Here is a 17,588-nt window from a genome sequence, read left to right as displayed (position 1 = left end):
TCTTACCTTCTGGTCCATCAAGCCTGTGTGTCTGAATGACCAGGTGCTGTTGATCTGTGTATCTGTATGTGTGTATTCAGGAAAGAGAGAGAGAGTGAAAGAGAGAGAAAAAAAACTGTAAAGACACATTTAAAGAGTTCCTGTGCAGTGAGGAAAATAGGTATGAGTGAGTAGTTCAATAGGTTCTTCCAATATGCACAAGGTGATTCTCTTTAATAAGTGAACTAGATGTAATCTATATTAAGGCTTTGTTCTTCTGTAACAATAATTCAGAATGTTTATCTTAGTAATTCGCTCATCATTACTTACCAAATGCCAGTGAAGGCCCAAGGAGAAGAGAAAGCAGAGATAAATAAGATGTATCTCCCAGTCTTTAAAGAACTATGTCAGGGGAAAGCACAATTATGACACCATTTTCATTGTCTATAATAGATGTTGGGTCGTATGAAATTGCTAATATTTGATGGGCTTCGTCCAGTAAAATAACAGCTTTGTGTCTTAGCATAGTATTTATATAGTATTGTGTTAGATCTGCCATAACAAAATACCAGACTATCAGGGCTTAACCAGTAGAAATTGTCTTCTTACAATTCTGGAAGCTGTAAATCCATGATCAAGATCCCAAGAGACTCAGTCCCTGGTCCACATCCCTTTCCTGGCTTGTGGAGGCCACCTCTGTGGCCTCAAGTAGCCTTTTCTCAATGCATGGAGAGAAAGGGGTGTGGTATCTCTTTCTATAAGGACACAGGTCCTATCAGGCAGGGACCCATCATCATAACTTAATTAAACTTAAATTGCATTTATAGATGCCTCATCTTCAAATATAGCCACACTGGGGCAGGGGCTAGACTTCAATATGTGAATAAGGGGGCTGGAGTACAAAGACATTCAATCTTTAACAAGTAGATAATGAGTATGTGTATATGTACCATATATAATTTAGTAAATCATGTAGATAACATAGTACATATATATTAAATATACCATAAATATATAGTGTCCATACCATACATGCATCAGGTAGGAAGGTAGCAGGTAGATAGATATGTAGATAGATAAATGATAGACTCTACTACCTTTAGAAGTACGATTGTACAGAGGAGAGAAACACTGATTTTGTCAAGAGGGAAAGAAGATGCAGCATGTAAAAGAAGATATCTTTATGTTATTACTCTGACTCCTCCTCCTCCTTCTTCTTCCTTTTTGCCTCCAGGGTTGTAACTGGGGCTACAGGCCAACAATATGAATCCACTGCTCCTGGAAGTCTTTCTTTTTTTCCATTTTATTGGATAGGACAGAGAGAAATTGAGAGATGTGGGGAAAATAGAGAGACAGAGAGAAAGACAAACACCTACAGACCTGCTTCACTGTTCCTTGAAGCAACCCCCCCCCCCAGGTGGGGAGCAGGGATTCAAACTGGGATCTTTGGGTGGGTCCTTGCACTTCATACTATGTGTACTTAACCCAGTGTACCACCACCACCCAGCACCCTGTATTATTACTTCTTATTGAAAAAGAAATCTTATGACAAAAGGAATCCAGGTTCATGGAAGAAATGCAGAAATTCTGATAAGCGGAAGTGAGGAAGATGTATTATTACCCTGTTATTTGGGCACAGACCCAAGTGTTCCTCAGAGCTAGATCAGCCTGGATGTCATCACAGTTGGGTGCTGGGCCTCGACAACTCATCACTGACCTGGAAACAAAGTCCTCAGCTCCTCTGTGTCTCCACATCCTTGCCTAAACAATGGGATAATAGATAATAACACCAACACCAGGTAGCTGTTTGAGGAATATGTGAACTATCCTGTGTAAAACATTTAGGGCTTGAGGAAGTTTCTGGTGCAAACGAAGAGCTCAATAAGTATCACCTACCTTTTAATTACTGCTTTTAGCATCATTGTTGCTATGGTTACTGCATTGCCACTCTCATTCCCTTCCAAGGTACTTCCTCAGCCAGGTTGGCAAACAAACCTGGGGTCGGTTTGCCAAGCCTTGTGAGTAAGAATTGGCACATGAGAGCACAGTATGCAGACTGATTGTTGAAACTGGTGTTCTGCTCTGAAAGAAAGATGGCTTCATCAGTTACTGACATGAGCAGGCAGCTATCATGTCCACATTTGCCTGTGACTCCTCTCTCTGTATGCTACGTGTTCGTCTATATGTTACATAGATAAAGTTCCCTCCTGTCACCTTCACTGCACATGCACAGTCATCATGCCATGCTGTGTATGTCATGCTTTTTTACACCTGTGTAATATTTCATTATTTGGATAGTCAATCACTTTCAAAAGACAGTTACCTATTTTGTTTTAAATTTTCCTATAAAGAACAGTGGTAGAGAGAACATTCTTATACCTAATTATTTCTATTATTGTTGTTGTTGTTTTTGCCACCAGGGTTATTACTGTGGCTCACTGATGAGCTATATGAATCCACTGCTCCTTGTGGCCTTTTTTTTTTCTTTTCTTGTTCTTTATTTTATAGAACAGAGATAAATGGATAGGAGGGGGGAAATAAAGAAGGAGAGAAACAGAGAGACACCTGCAGTACTTGCTTCTCTACTCATGAAGCTCCCCTCTCCCCTTCATCTAGGGAGCAGAGACTTAAACCCAGGTCCTTGCACATAGCAACATGTGAGCTTAACCAGGTGTGCCACTGCCCAACCCCCAGATACTTATTTCTGCCAAATAAGTTTGAGAAGAGTTGTGTGCTGAGGTCCCCTCTCAGACATCAGTACTCTGAGAAGTCCTGCAAAGGATGGAAGCTCATTTCCCTTTATTCACCCAGCAGTGCCAGTTTTGAGAACTGCTCTCTTTAACTTTTTCTTATTGAAAAAGAAATTTTTTTGCAAAAGTAATCCAGGGTCATGGAAGAAATTTAGAAATTATTTTAAATTTTTTTATATTTATGTATTTATTTTGCCTTTTGTCGCCCTTGTTTTTTATTGTTGTAGTTATTATTGTTGTTGTTATTGATGTCATCATTGTTGGATAGGACAGATAGAAATGGAGAGAGGAGGGGAAGACAGAGAAGGGGAGAGAAAAATAGACATCTGCAGACCTGCTTCACCACCTGTGAAGCAACTCCACTGCTGGTGGAGAGCTGGGGGCTCAAACCGGGATCCTTACGCCGGTCCTTGCGCTCTCCGCCACCTGTGCTTAACCCGCTGCTCTACCGCCCGACTCCCAAAATTTAGAAATTCTAATAAGCAGAGGGGCCAGGTGGTGGGTGGCACACCTAGTTAAGCAAGGATGCAGGTTCAAGCCCATAGTCCCCACCTGCAGGGGGAAAGCTTCACGAGTGGTGAAACAGTGGTGCGGGTGTCTCTCTGTCTCTCTCTCTCTGCCTCCCCTCCCCTCTCAATATCTCTCTGTCTCTACTCAATAATAAATAAATAATATTTTTAAAAATAAATTCTAGTAAACAAAACTAAGAAGAACACAGTCATAAGTGTTCTTAGGCTAAATTACTAGGAGGGGAATTTCTGGATCAAAGTTATAGGGGGTTTTAATGTTCTTTAGAAAGTTAAGAACTGACAAATGTGAAGATACCTCCTTCTTCTGGGCCAGACTGAAGTTCCTTTCAGCCACAATTAGATGAAAAGGTCAAGACACTAAAAATAATATGTGATGTTCTTTTTAAAAAATCAAACAATCAAGAAGAAATAAAGAATCGCCTGCTCTCTGTGGGGGTTTGCTGAAAGTCAGGTTAGCACCTGCAGCTCTCCCCAAGGCCTAGCCTTCATGGACAGGAGTACCTATGGACAGGGAGGGGCCTCCCAGAGCCTCAGCTCCACTGTGTAAGAATTCTTCCTCATACATTAAGCTCAGCAGCTTGCAGACTGTGTTCACTGACCTTCAAGGCGTTATGCGGAGCTTAGTCATCCATCTTTCTGTGGTCCCTGCAGCAGCTGGCCTCATTTATCGACTTCTCAGATGTGCCAATACCTCTACTCAGCTCAGTCCTAGCTGGACTCAGAGACTCAGGTGCTGGAGCAAAGTCCATGACATGTCGATCAATCACCCAATAAAAATAAAAGTGAGAATGAATGCAGAGGGATTGGTTAACTTTCTCATATTGGTCTTTCTGCATCCCAGTATGCTCTCCCAGCAAGCATATTTCTTCAAGGCAACCTGCTCCAGAGAAGTGAGCACCTCATTCAGTCAAATTCATGGCATTGGCTTGAGAGGACATAGGTTGAACTTGATCTGAGATCTGGGGGAGCAGTCCCTGCCCTGGATCATGTACTGCAGAGGGCTTATCCATCCCAAACTCTGAAACATCAGGACTACTTAACATAGTGAATCTATTTTTCTAAATTTACTTCTAGTTCTCTGCAATCAATTTGGCCTGAAATAATAATGAGAAGGTCCTTTATAAAATATAAAATATAATCACACTGAAGACTTCACTTCCATCAACAGGGAAACTTGGATGAGGGGTCATGGGTAGACTGGAGACCTCCAAATAATCTTTAAAAAAAAGTTTGCAAAATAAGAGATGAAGCCCCTACCAGAAAGAACCAGGTCATATCAGTCCTCTCTCAGGCACAGGAGGGAAAGCCTGTGTGGCTGCAGTAGGACACCTGTGGTAAATATAACTGAGGATTAACAGCTTCCACCAGGAGAGCCAGGCCTTTGCTGGGAGAGAAGGGGAGCAGACTTGAGACTTGCCTCTCAAAACAGGTGGTGAGAGATGTTTAGAGATGAGGTGCTCCCTCGCTGCCAGTCGCTAGTAGCTGGGAAATGTCAGCTCCCTTCTGTCTGACAAGAGAAGGCTCAGTGGCATAGTTCTTACAATGGAGGACCAGGTTGGACAAGGCCAGACTCTTCTTCCTGCAGACTCCCCTGATTCATGATTATCATGTGTGAAAACAGAGTTACTGAAAGTAAAGTATCCTCAGAGCTTGATTATTACTGATATCCCCACCACTGAAACAGAGCCATTTGCCCCAGTGTAAATGTCAGAGTTTAACTTAGATGATTCCAGTAGGTGCCTTTCAATGAAGGGATAGTTTAAGCAAATATTACTGGAGAATTTCCAGCAACAGTGGTATTAAATTCATACGCATGTGCCGTATTATATTAAACCTTTCACAAATATGATTTTTTTCACAGACATGATTTTTTTATTTATTTATTTTAAAAAGGAAACATTAACAAAACCATAGGACAAGAGGGGTACAACTACACAGTTCCCACAACCAGATCTCCATATCCCATCCCCTCCCCTGATAGCTTTCCTATTCTTTATCCCTCTGGGAGTATGGACCCAAGGTCATTGTAGGATGCAGAAGGTGGAAGGTCTAGCTTCTGTAATTGCTTCCCCGCTGAACATGGGCATTGACTGGTTAATCCATACGCCCAGCCTGCCTCTCTCTTTCCCTAGGAGGGAGGGTCTCTGGGGTAGTGGAGCTCCAGGACACATTGGTGAGGTCGAACAGACATGATTTTAAGAGGATGTTATAGCAGTATAATTGCCTGTGGGCTTTGTTTTTGTTTGTTTTTTAGGCTTTTTTTTTTTAAGTAGGAAATGTGACCATTCTGTAGATTCCAATTCTATGTTCCTGAGTTAACCCCTAATTCTATGTTCCTGAGTTAATAACCAAACTAATGTGTGCCCAATTCAGTAAAATTCTACGTATGGTTATACAAAAGTATAATTGTATATAAGATGCCCAGATCAATAGACTGAGAGGTTTCTACTGGTTTCACTTACTGACAGGTGTATGTAGGCTGTAGATATGTAACTTTGTTCTGTTATATTACATTAGTCCGATTGACTATCCTACGCTAATAACACGGCATTAGTTTGTAATTAAATCTAAAGTAAAAGGAAGGCTATTTTATCTGTGCTGAGCACGCATGGCTCTCCCACATAATGAAATATGAATAAAAATGAACGAATGAAAGTGAACCCAGTTGGCAGAAAGGATCTGTCAAACTCTTGAATCTCTTCCCCCCCCCCCACTCCCAGGGCCTATGAGTACTTAGCCAACAACACCTGGCTGTGGTTGCTTGCCCGGAAGCTTCCTTATGGTTCAGCTGAGGCCCTGCTGACAGTAAGAAGCTTGCTTCCTAAGAGGGCTGCAGGACCCAGTGCAGTTACATGCCCCCTTCCCGACCTCCCACACTGCCAGTCCTGCTAATCAGCCTGCCCTGCATCCTCCCATGCTGACACCCTGAACACTGGTCCTTCGCAAGCACTTGAGCAGCTCCTGTGAAGCTACATTACAGGCTGAAATGAGTCCTGCTTTTAATTTGATTTTCCTTCCCTGTAACAAGCAAAGTTCACATTACAGATAAATTGCCCGGAAATTCCAATTTAATAAGGCATATGCATTTTGCAGGCCTAGAAGCATGGAAAACATCTTGCACACTGGTATTTTTACACCAAAGGTTTATTAAAAAAGACAGCTCTGAAAATGTCATAAATTTACATAGAGTGCCCAACCAACTGGTCAAAAGGGCTTATTTGACAAAAGGGCCTATCAGCCAGGAAGTAGAAGAGAGAGCAAGGTGGTTGGTAGCCTGGGGTAGAATCCTCTGGACTAGGGAAGGCCTCCTCCATTGGAACCCCTCATCCTCTCTGAGTTTGGATTTTGTGGCCACAGTGTAACCTAGCACTAGGCACATGGTTACTCTTATAGTCAAGAAGAGAGCCCCATCCTCCTCTGACTATGGCTATGATTGGGGTCAGAAACATATGTGGTTATGAAGGATATATGATACAAGAGCCATGGGAAAAGTCACTGTATAAAATAAACTAATAAAAGCAAGGAGCCTTAGAAAAAACAATTAAATTACATAGCTATAGAGATTTTTTTTTAAGGAAGAAAAATAGTGAAATGTTATATTGTAAATCCTCCAGTCCCTGATTTTGGGGCGGGGGGGGGATATAATGTTTACACCGGGCACTGTTTCTAGGAGACAGCTTTCAAGTTAATGTCTGTAAGCTTTTTGCCAAATGTAACTACTCCTTATACAAGAGAGGAAGCAAATATGCTAATTGTGCTGCTAAACTATAGCATCATCAGAACAAAAACATGACAGAAAGAGAAACAGGAGCATTGTTCCTTTGCCAATGTGAAAATCTTGATTGTTTAATTTGGTTTTTATTTATATCCTAAACTCTGAGTTGAATAATCATGGAATAAAACACGGTCCATTTAAATTTTCATTGTTTCAAATATGTTGAACCACAACAAATCACTCTTAGATCAACGGTGAACTTGTTACCTAATAAATTGAGGAATGAATGTTGCCTTCCCTTGCCCTTTTCATTTCTGATTGTTCCAGCTGAAAAGGAAAACACACAGCAGCACTGGGCAGTCTCCATGTGCCGTGGGCATGCAGAATGGTTTGGAGTGAGAAGCACCTGGGTCCTGGCTAAGGTCCAGTACCTGGAATCCAGCACACCTATGCTAAATCCCAGCTTCACTTCTTAGTCGTGCTGCTTTTGGCAACTTACTAAGCTTCTCTGAATCATGGTTGTTTGTCTTTAAAAAATAGATATTAACCTCTTCTGGTTGTGTAAATGAAAGAAATTGGGGTGGTGTTGACTCTAAATGTTTCACACAGTGTGGGTGGGCACTATGCACTCAGTCACTGAAGGCAACTTCAATCTCATTCCTCTATCAGGAAATTTAAAACAAATTCAAATCTAGTGTGTCTGCTTTGCTATGGACCCAGGTTTGAGCCTGTCCCCTACCACATTGGGGGAAGCTCCAGTATTATGGTATCTTTCCATATGTATGTGTAAGTATAGGTGTGTGTATGTGTCTGTGTCTGTGTATGTGTCTGTGTCTGTGCATGTATCTGAAAAGGTTGTTCCGGAGTAATGAAGTCCCAATGATGAAAAAGAAAGGAAGATTAAGACAACAGAATTAAAGATCCCATATTAATCTCTAACAGACATTTCAGGGTGGCAGGTGTTGGCTCACCTAGTAGAACACATGTTATCATATGCAAAGAACTGTGCTCTCAATTTCTCTCTGTCTTATCCAATAAAATGGGGAGGAGGGGTGGCTTCCAGGAGCAATGGATTCATAGTGCTGGCACCAAGCCCCAGCAGTAATCCTGGAAGGAGAGAGAGACACACAGAAAGAGAGAGAGAGACAGAGAGAGAGAGAGAGAGAGAGATGCAGACATTTTAGCCCAGTCTTAGGAGACAGGAGGAGTTTGCCAGGTATAAGTACCAATGACTATGAAAATGAAAGATGAGTGTTCTTGAAGCAGTTCATTTTCATGGGTAATGCATTCTTATACTTTTGTAAAAGATGACAATGATAACTGCAGAAGCAGAGGACTGTGGGGAAACCTTTCCATTCATCTTTCCTTCTGTCCTATCACTAGGTCAGCTCCAGGATGTTGTTTTGCCAGGGCTGGTTGAGTCAGAAGTTTTCAGAATATTCCAGGGAAGTGTGTCATACAAAATGAAAGCACTGTGGACCACTAAGACACACAACATCTGGCCCTGACACAACCACAGTGCCCACACACAGCCCCTATGCACAGCCACACACTCTCCTCAGCCCTCACTTCATCTTCACTGCCACCCCACATCACTAGGTTTGTTCCCTCCTCCTAGAGGAAGAAATTGCAACACAGAGAAATAATTCACCCTGAGTCATCAGAACATAGGTCTTTTTCATCCCAACATCTTTGCTTTTAATTCCCACATGATATGGCATATGTGGGTGGGCACAGTTGCTGTTGAGAGTGAGAGTAAGGTTTTGGCACCAACCACCAGAGTTCAAATCACACAAATGTGCATGGCCCTTCACTTTGGCAAAGTCACTTGTATCTCTGGGGATTTTTTGTTTTGTTTGATTTGCTTTTTCCACTGGAATAATATTTTTTCCCTTGGCAAAAAGTCAAGTGCTACATTTTTAGAAGCAAAAAAAAAAAAAAAAAAAAAACATCTTTTCTTTAATACACAAGATGGTTTAGAATGATAAAAGATTTGAAAACTAAGAACTCTGAAGCTTCTAATTTAATCTTGGGTGGAAGGGAATGAAGGTAATTAAAAGATCCTTAGTATCCAGTGTCACCAGTTTCCTGATAGGTACAATGGGAGTAATGATATTATCTACCTCTCAGTATTGGGATGAGGGTTGATAGAGTAGGTGCAGGAACTCTCACAGAGTCTGCCACAGTGTTGAATGCTGCTGTGTTGATATCATTTTGTTATTATTACTGTTGTTATTATGAGACGTGTGTGTTTCTATAAGAAAGAGACAAACAGAGCATCATTCAGCTCTGACATGTGGAGGTACTGGGGTAGAATGCTTCTGGAGCCTTGAGCATGCAAGTCCTGTGCTCTTGTGCTAAGATATTTCCTGAAGCCTTATTGTGGGGCCTCGCATAAGCCGAGGTCAAGCGTGTGTGGGCCATCCAGGGGGGCACCCCTGGATGCCTGGGAGGCCTTCTGTCAGTCTCCCCAGGGGCTTTTCGCCTTTATGGGTCGAGCAAGAAGGAACCTGCCTAACAGGTCTCAGCCCCCCTATGAGTCTCCCTCATGCAGGAACCCACATCCCCTCTGTGCTAGCTGGTGGTTTCACTTCCTCATTCCCCAAAGTAGCTCTTACCCAATGGTTACTGGAAAGACCCTCACCATTTCTCTACCTCCTGCTGTCTTGACCATATAAGGTCAACAGACCTCGCCACTGCTCCCCCCACCACCCTTTAAAACCCTGCTCTGCCTCACAATAAATAGACTATCCACTGCCATAGTCTCCTGGGTGGTCTCTTGCCATGGTCTTCAGAGAGAGATCCCAGCACACTCACCCCTGCTGCCCTAAATCTAGACCTCTTTGGCCCCCACCTCAGGTACGCAACAGAGTGGGTTAGCAGACCAGGTCTGACCGAGGAGAGGGTCCACAAAGGATCCCAACACCTTATTATTATTTTTTGCTGTTGTTGTTTTTAAAGATATTTATTTACACAGGAGAAGGAGAGAGAGAGAGAGAGAGAGAGAGAGCATGCGACACATAGGACCAAACACTTGAGAGTCCAATGTTTTAGCTATTGTGCTACCTCGTGAACTGCAAGAGCAGTATGTTATTAATATACTTTTTTCTTAGAAGAAAATGTCTCAAAAATTAATAATACAATCTAGCATTTGCTGCTTGGCTTCTGTGTTCAACAATATGAAAATGCTATTATTGCCTTTCCTTTCTAGTTTCTATAAGCGAGATCATCTAGTGTTTGTTTTCCCCTTCTGGTTGATCTCACTTAACATGATTCCTTCAAGTTCCGTCCAAGATAAGGCAAAGGAGATGGTTCTATCATTTTTAATAGCTGAGTAGTATTTCATTGTGTATATATAAACACCACAACTTTCTTAACCACTTATCTGTCATTGGTCATCTAAATAGCTTCTATATTTGGACTATTACAAAGTGTGTTCTATGAACATAGGTTCATATCTCTTTAGATATGTGTTTTGGTATAGATTTCTAGGAGAGGGATTGCTGGATAATAGGGTAGATCCAGTAGATCCTTTTCTAATGTTCTGCAGTATCTCCAAACTGTTTTTCATGTGAAGTTGAACTAGTTTATATTCTCAATGGCAGTGTAGAAATGTTTCTTTCTCCTACATTGTCATCAGCAGTTGTTTTTGTCCTTTCTTATGTATGACATGCTCACAGGTATGAAGTAGTATCTCATTTTTATCTTTATTTGCATTTCTCTGATAGTCAGTGACATTGAGCTTTTCTTCATAGTCTATGACTATCTGGATATCCTCGTCAGAGAAGATTCTGTTCATGCCCTCTCTTCACTTTGTGTTGTTGTTGCTGCTGCTGCTGCTAAGGGTTTATTTATTTATTTTTTTAGCTATTTATATATTTTGGTTATTAACCCTTTGTCTGATGTATGGCATATAAAAATCTTCTCCCATTCACTAGGGTGTCTGTTTTGGTGATGGCTTCTTTTACATAGAAAAGATTTTCACTACCATGATGACAATCTGACTTCACTGGATGGATGACCTCACCAATGTGTCCTGGAACCCCACTTCCCCAGACCCCTGCCCCACTAGGCAAAGCCAGAAACAGGCTGGGAGTATGGATTAACCTGCAAATGTCCATATTCAGTGGAGAAGCAATTACAGAATCCAGACCTCCCACCTTCTGCACCCCATAATGATCCTGGTTCCATGCCCCCAGATGGATAAAGAACAGGAAAGTCCAGACACCAGACCTTCTACCTTCTGCATCCCACAATGACCTTGGTCCATACTCTTAGAGGGCTAAAGAATGGGAAAGCTATCAAGGGAGGGGATGGGATATGGAGATCTGGTGGTGGGAATTGTGTGGAGTTGTACCCTTCTTGTCCTACAGTCTTGCTGATCATTATTAAATCAATTTAAAAAAAAGATTTTTAATTTCATGTAATCCCATCAAGCACCCTATTATTATATAATGAGAGCTGTACCTCTTATGCCACTGTGGGAAAGAACAAGGCAAATGCCAGATGGAAATGTTTATTGCATGTTGTTCTGCAGTCAGAGATTCAATCCATCCACTACCCAAGATAAAACCTTAATTAGTTTGATGCATACAGCAGTGCTGGATCTGTTCACATGAACCTGAGGCCTCTCTGCAAACTGAGATGAGAGTGCTCTATAAGACAGTGTGTCAGTGTTTGCTAGATGCCCAGAAGGTTGGTGCTGAGGACATAGCACTGCCCAAGAACAAGCAGAAGGTCCCGACCAGACTAAGAAATAGTGCCACCTGTCCTGAGAGAGTTTAATCTCTCCTAGAGACTGCAGTCAGCAGCTCAGATTCCCCCTTTGCTGGTCTCCTGCCCACAGCTCCCCTTCACAGGCACTCAGGTTGTCCAGTCCCCCTTCAAGAACCATACCCTCCTTGGATAACAGTCATGTTCCAGTTCCCCCAAGATTAGATCCAAATCAGGGCCAAAGAATTGAAACTTGCCATCCCATCCACGTGACCACACATTTGGCAATAGATCCCTCACCTACACATGAATAAACCTGCCAAAGTTTATCCATGGAAGTGCATTTCACTCAAAATTCAGGACGTCACTCCTCAACACACACCAATAAGTTAGTTAGAAATAGGTTGAGTGTTGGAGTTGAGAACATGAAGTCTGAAGATGAACCACCTGGACCCACATGCCAGCTCTATAGTGTTGGCAACTATGTGGTCTTTGCCTCAGTATTCTCATCTGTAAGTGGGGATACCATGCCACTCTATGAATGGTTTCTTGCCACTATAACAAATTACTACAAACTTGGTGACTAAATGTTTATTCTCCCATAGTCTAGAAGCCACAAAAAGCCAAAATCATCAAGGTTTCAGGAGGGCCACAGACCCTCTGGAGACTATAGAGGAGAACCTTTACCATTTGTGCTTCCAGTGGCAACAGCACTCCTCCGCTTATGACCACATCCTTCCACCTCTGCCTTTGTGGTCATGCTGCTTTCTCCTCTGTGTGTTTCAAATTTCTCTCTGTTCCCCTTACCAGGATGCTTGTGGCTGCATTTTGTTCCTGCCTCCCATTAATCTAAAATAATCTCCCAATCTCAATATCTTCCATCTAATCAGACCCACAAAGAAATAAATTAAAAAATTGCTACATAAGGTGACAGTCCCAGATTTCTAGTATTAGGCCATGGGCATCTTTTCTTTTTTTTTTAATTTTTTTTTTAATTTATTTAGTTTATTTATTCCCTTTTGTTGCCCTTGTTGTTGTAGTTATTATTGTTGTTGTCGTTGTTGGATAGGACAGAGAGAAATGGAGAGAGGAGGGGAAGACAGAGAGGGGGAGAGAAAGATAGACACCTGCAGACCTGCTTCACCGCCTGTGAAGCAACTCCCCTGCAGGTGGGGAGCCGGGGTTCGAACCGGGATCCTTATGCCGGTCCTTGTGCTTTGCGCCACCTGCGCTTAACCCGCTGCGCTACAGCCCGACTCCCCATGGGCATCTTTTCTACTGTGTAAAACTAACATGGTAATTTTCCCCATGTTCTTTATTTGGATATTTGTATTCCTGTTGGGTAAATCAGATTTTAAGCAGCCTTGGAACAAAAGTTGGCAGCATCAAGCAGCTTCACTAGGGAAATCTAGAAACAAGCTGGGGGCATGGATTTACCTGCCAATGTCCATGTCCAGTAAAGAAGCAATTACAGAAGCTAAAACTACCACCTTCTGCACCCCAAAAAGAGTTTTGGTCCAAAATTCTTCCAGAGTGGGAGAAATGATAGGGGACGATGACTAGAAGGCTCTAAATTCCAATTCCATCAGGACCCTGAGAGAGGAGGAAATAAAGGAAGGATACTCACAAGTATTAAGAGGTACAGGTGTGACTTAGAAAGGAAGAGAAGGCAGGACCATAGGAAAAAATGGGCAAATATGTGTGTGTGTGTGTGTGTGTGTGTGTGTGTGTGTGTGTGTGTGTGTGTGTACCTATATATAGGTATTTATAGAAATAATAGTCAACCCATGTCTGATATTGGGAGAACCACTACAGTATCCAATGGAGGGAATGGCAGGGTGGGGGGGGGGGTGTTGAACTCTGATGGTGGGAATGATGTGGAATTATACCCCCGCTGCCTTATAATTTTGTAAATCAATATTAAATCATTAATTAAAAAACTAAAAAGAAAAGAAATGGTCAGCCTCAGACCTTTTCAACAGATCTTTGAGGTATTCTAGTCTCTTCAGGGGCATATTCTTGGTAAAATGTTGTGGAGTGGCTTTTAAATACCAATATGCATATCTTAGAGTAAGTAGAATAGTTATTGGATCATCTGGCACAGGATCACTCAGACAGTTCCACCTCACCAAGTCCTTCAGCTCAAAGAAATCTGAGTCATGTTCAGTTTCACCCTGATAGATTTCAATTTATATATCTTTATATTTTTGGACATACTACTTCTAATACCATCTCAAAAGAATGATAATATTTTTAATTATTTGATGGTATACCATTTTCCAGAGCCCAAGCCCCAAAAGAATCATCAAATCAGTCCAGGTTTTTAATAATCTGACCCAACCTGTCTATCTCACTAGACCTATATAGCAATAATGGCTCTGGGTTCACAACAGAGACCAGTTAAGTTGTTTACTGGCACAGGACTCACACTTCAGGAAATGGCTCGGTTCTGTCCCATGTGTTCATTTACATTGTTCTCTCTCCCTGTTTTGCCTGTTTCTGTCTTGCTCTCTGACAGTACCCCACCTGATCTCCCTGCCTTAGCACAGAAACTGCTTCCTCAGTGAGTCTCCTTAGGTTTCTGTCCATCAGAGGAAGTAACTGCTCTGCCTGAGCCTTTCTGGTCCGAGAAAAGTCCAGCACATCAAAAGAGCAAAACTGAACTTGAACTCAGAAGGCAGAAGATGAGAATTGGTATTTAGCACTGAACTGGCCTAATCTGTGGTCAACCCTCACTTTCTGGATGAATCACTGCAGTGGGGTGGTGTTTGGGGGTTCATGTCCAGAATGATTCAAAGCTTAGCCTGGGAGCGTATCCCCAGCACTCAGTAAATGTCTCTGGAATTCATTTGAATGTAATCTGACATTGTTTGGGGATTTTTCTCCAGGTATTCTGTTTACAAGGACCCAGCAGGCTGGCTGAACATTAACCCCATCAATGGCACTGTGGACACCACAGCCGTGCTGGACCGGGAGTCTCCCTTTGTCCACAATAGTGTGTACACTGCCCTCTTCTTGGCAATCGACAGTGGTGAGTAATTTTTGAAATGCCACTAAGTGCATACTTTGGGGATATGGAGATATATATATATATATATCCTGATTTACCCAGAGATGTTCTGGGGAAGAATATAGTGGCGGTCGGGGGCGGGGGTGGGGGGTGGACAGAGAAAGCAAATATTTAAATATGCACTATGACTCATAAACATGCCCCAGTCCTAGAAGTCACAGGTCCTGTGGGAAGATGGTTCATGGCTGGTTCTAGGTGGCAGTGGGCAAATGCTGAGGGTAGGAAGCCACCTTAATGTCCTCATGTAGGTGTCCTCTTGCCTGCAGAGAGTTTTTTATTTAATACAAAATCATAAAAATCCCCAATGACAACACCGACCCTGATGACTGCACTGTTTCCTCAGCATTTATTCTGTTAAACACAGTTTTGAGGGAAGACACCAGGTGCACTCAGCCAGCAGCTTCATAACCACAAAACAATTGCTGTTCATTCAAAATCTAATAATGCAACATCTGTGTGCTAGAGTCTGTCTTGGATGCAAAGGATATAGTATCAAACATAGGAAACAACTGCCCCTGTGCAGCTAAAATACTTCTGGACAAAGGAAGAAACCTGCATAAAATACAACACATGCCATTTGGGGAAAAAATGCATGATTTGCATATAAAACATGTTAAGGAAACAGGAAAAAGAGACAGCAAATGTTATAAATGATATAATTTTATAAAATGATATAATTTTAACTAGGAGGTCCTGTAGTGGAAGTAACATTTCAAAGAAGTAGATTGGGAGTCCTGAGGTTATCTAAGGGGTGAGGCATGAGGCCAGGGGCTGGACAGAGAGCTGGTGATGCAGAATGGAAATGGGATGCAGATGAGCTGGGTCAGGTGGGCCTTCACACCTGTCTTTTTATATATGTGTTTTTTAATTTTTATTTATAAAAAGTAAACATTGACAAAAACCATAGGATAAGAGGGATACAACTCTTCACAATTCCCACCACCAAAACTCTGTATCCCACCCTCTCCCCTGATAGCTTCCCTATTCTTTATCATGCTGGGAGTATGGACCCAGGGTCATTATGGAATGCAGAAGGTGGAAGGGTCTGGCTTCTGTAATTGCTTCCCCACTGAGCATGAGTGTTGACAGGTTGATCCATACTCCCGGCCTGTCTTGACTTCTACTTTCTTAAAATGTAGATGCAGGGCAGGGGTAGATAGCATAAAGGCAAGAGTAGATAGCATAATGGTTATGCAAAGAAACTCTCATGCCTGAGGTTCCAGAGTCTCAGGTTCAAATCCCCTGCACCACCGTAAGCCAGAGCTGATCAGTGCTCTGGTAACAACAACAACAACAAAAAAAAAAATGTAGATGCCCAGTAGTGGCATCCTGAGTAGAACTGAAGTTGTCATCTTACTGTTCTCTTGATATCAGACTATAGGGGAGAAGAAAGTTACCTTGGGGCCAAGTGATGATGCACCTAGTTGAGTGCACATGCTACAATGCACAAGGGCCAGAATTTAAGCCCCCCAGTCCCCACCTGCAGGGGGAAGCTTTGTGAGTGGTGAAGCAGGTCTGGACTATTTCTCTCTATAAATAGTTCTATTTCTCTCCCTTTCTGTCTCCCCTTCCTCTCAATTTCTGGCTGGACTGTCTCTATCCAATAAATAAATAGAGATAATAACAATTTTTTTAAAAAGAAAGTTACCTCTTATTGTCCTCTTTTTTTTTTTTTTTTTTGTCATCACTGCAAGTTCATAGCTCTGGATTAACTTTTTCATATAGAAACACAGAAACAAGATGGGGGAGAAGACACAATGGCAGCAAACTTCTTTCAAAGTGAACCTGGGTTGCCTTGTCCACATGAGCAGTTTTGCCAACTGTGATGATAGTTCAGGCAATATGGAGGTTTAGATCAAAAATAGGACAGAGGATAAGCAAATACCTAATTCTGGAAATGTTCTGTTTATTTCAAAAGTGGAGCGGACACCATTTGCTGTTGACAATTGGCTGAACTGTGCCTATGTATGTATAGGGTGGGGGGAGTGTCAGCATTGGTTTTGTAATGTGTTAAGCAAAGATTCGGCTGTATTAAGTTTTTCTTTCTGTGTTATTTCAAAAAGTTGACTGTTGATAGCTCAAGAATCAGTTTTGAGTATATGTATATGTAGCAGGTATCTGATAGATTGGTGGAAGTCAAAATGAACCAGGAAGGATTGGTCAGAAAGAGAAAGACCAGGGCCAGACTGTGGCGCACCTGGTTGAATGCACACATTACAGTGCACAGGACCCAGGTTCAAGCCCCCAGTCCCCATCTGCAGGGGGAAAGCTTCACAAGTGGTGAAGCAGGACTGCAGGTGTGTCTCTCTGTCTCTCTTCCTTTCTGTCTCCCCCTCTGCTCTCAATTTCTCTCACTATCCAGTAAATCAATAAAATAAAATAAATAATAAATAAATAAAAAGAAAGAGAAAGACCAATACCAAATGATCCACTCATAGATGAAACTTAAGAAAGAAGGACAACTTATGGGAAAACATAAGGTGGAACATGGACTGGCTTTGGTATATTTCACCAGTGCAAAGGACTCTGGGGAAGGAGGAAAGAAATGAGATGGGGTCCTAGTGTGTGATGGAACAAAGGACCTAGGTTAGGGGAGTGAGAGTCTTACAGACAGCTAGATGTTTTTCATAAGAAAATGAGAGGCTGTGCCTATGTATCAGCATCTGTACTGTAAACCATTAGGTAAAATAAAGTATTTTAAAAAGAAAAAAATGGTATGGAAGAAATGAGACTGTGAAAAAGAAAGGTACATGGAATATGAAATTGAGAAAAATGATCTTAAAGTTCCTAGTCTAGAAACCAGGAATTATTATTCCATTCACTGAATCAGA

General features: G+C 41.9%; 1 protein-coding gene across 3 annotated transcripts in view; it reads left to right on the top strand.

Moving 5' to 3' along the window:
• The window catches only part of CDH13 (cadherin 13), a 1,263,374-nt gene that overhangs the window by 1,219,148 nt on the left and 26,638 nt on the right, over positions 1 to 17,588 (top strand). For all 3 annotated transcript variants that reach the window (XM_060185111.1, XM_060185110.1, XM_007528362.2), the window contains one exon: positions 14,576 to 14,718. In XM_060185111.1, coding sequence (XP_060041094.1) covers positions 14,576 to 14,718 — 143 coding nt within the window. The remainder of the gene's footprint in view (positions 1 to 14,575; positions 14,719 to 17,588) is intronic.

The sequence above is a fragment of the Erinaceus europaeus genome, chromosome 2 (assembly GCF_950295315.1).
Source record: "Erinaceus europaeus chromosome 2, mEriEur2.1, whole genome shotgun sequence".
NCBI lineage: Eukaryota > Metazoa > Chordata > Mammalia > Eulipotyphla > Erinaceidae > Erinaceus > Erinaceus europaeus.
This window is presented reverse-complemented; position numbering and strand designations above follow the sequence as displayed.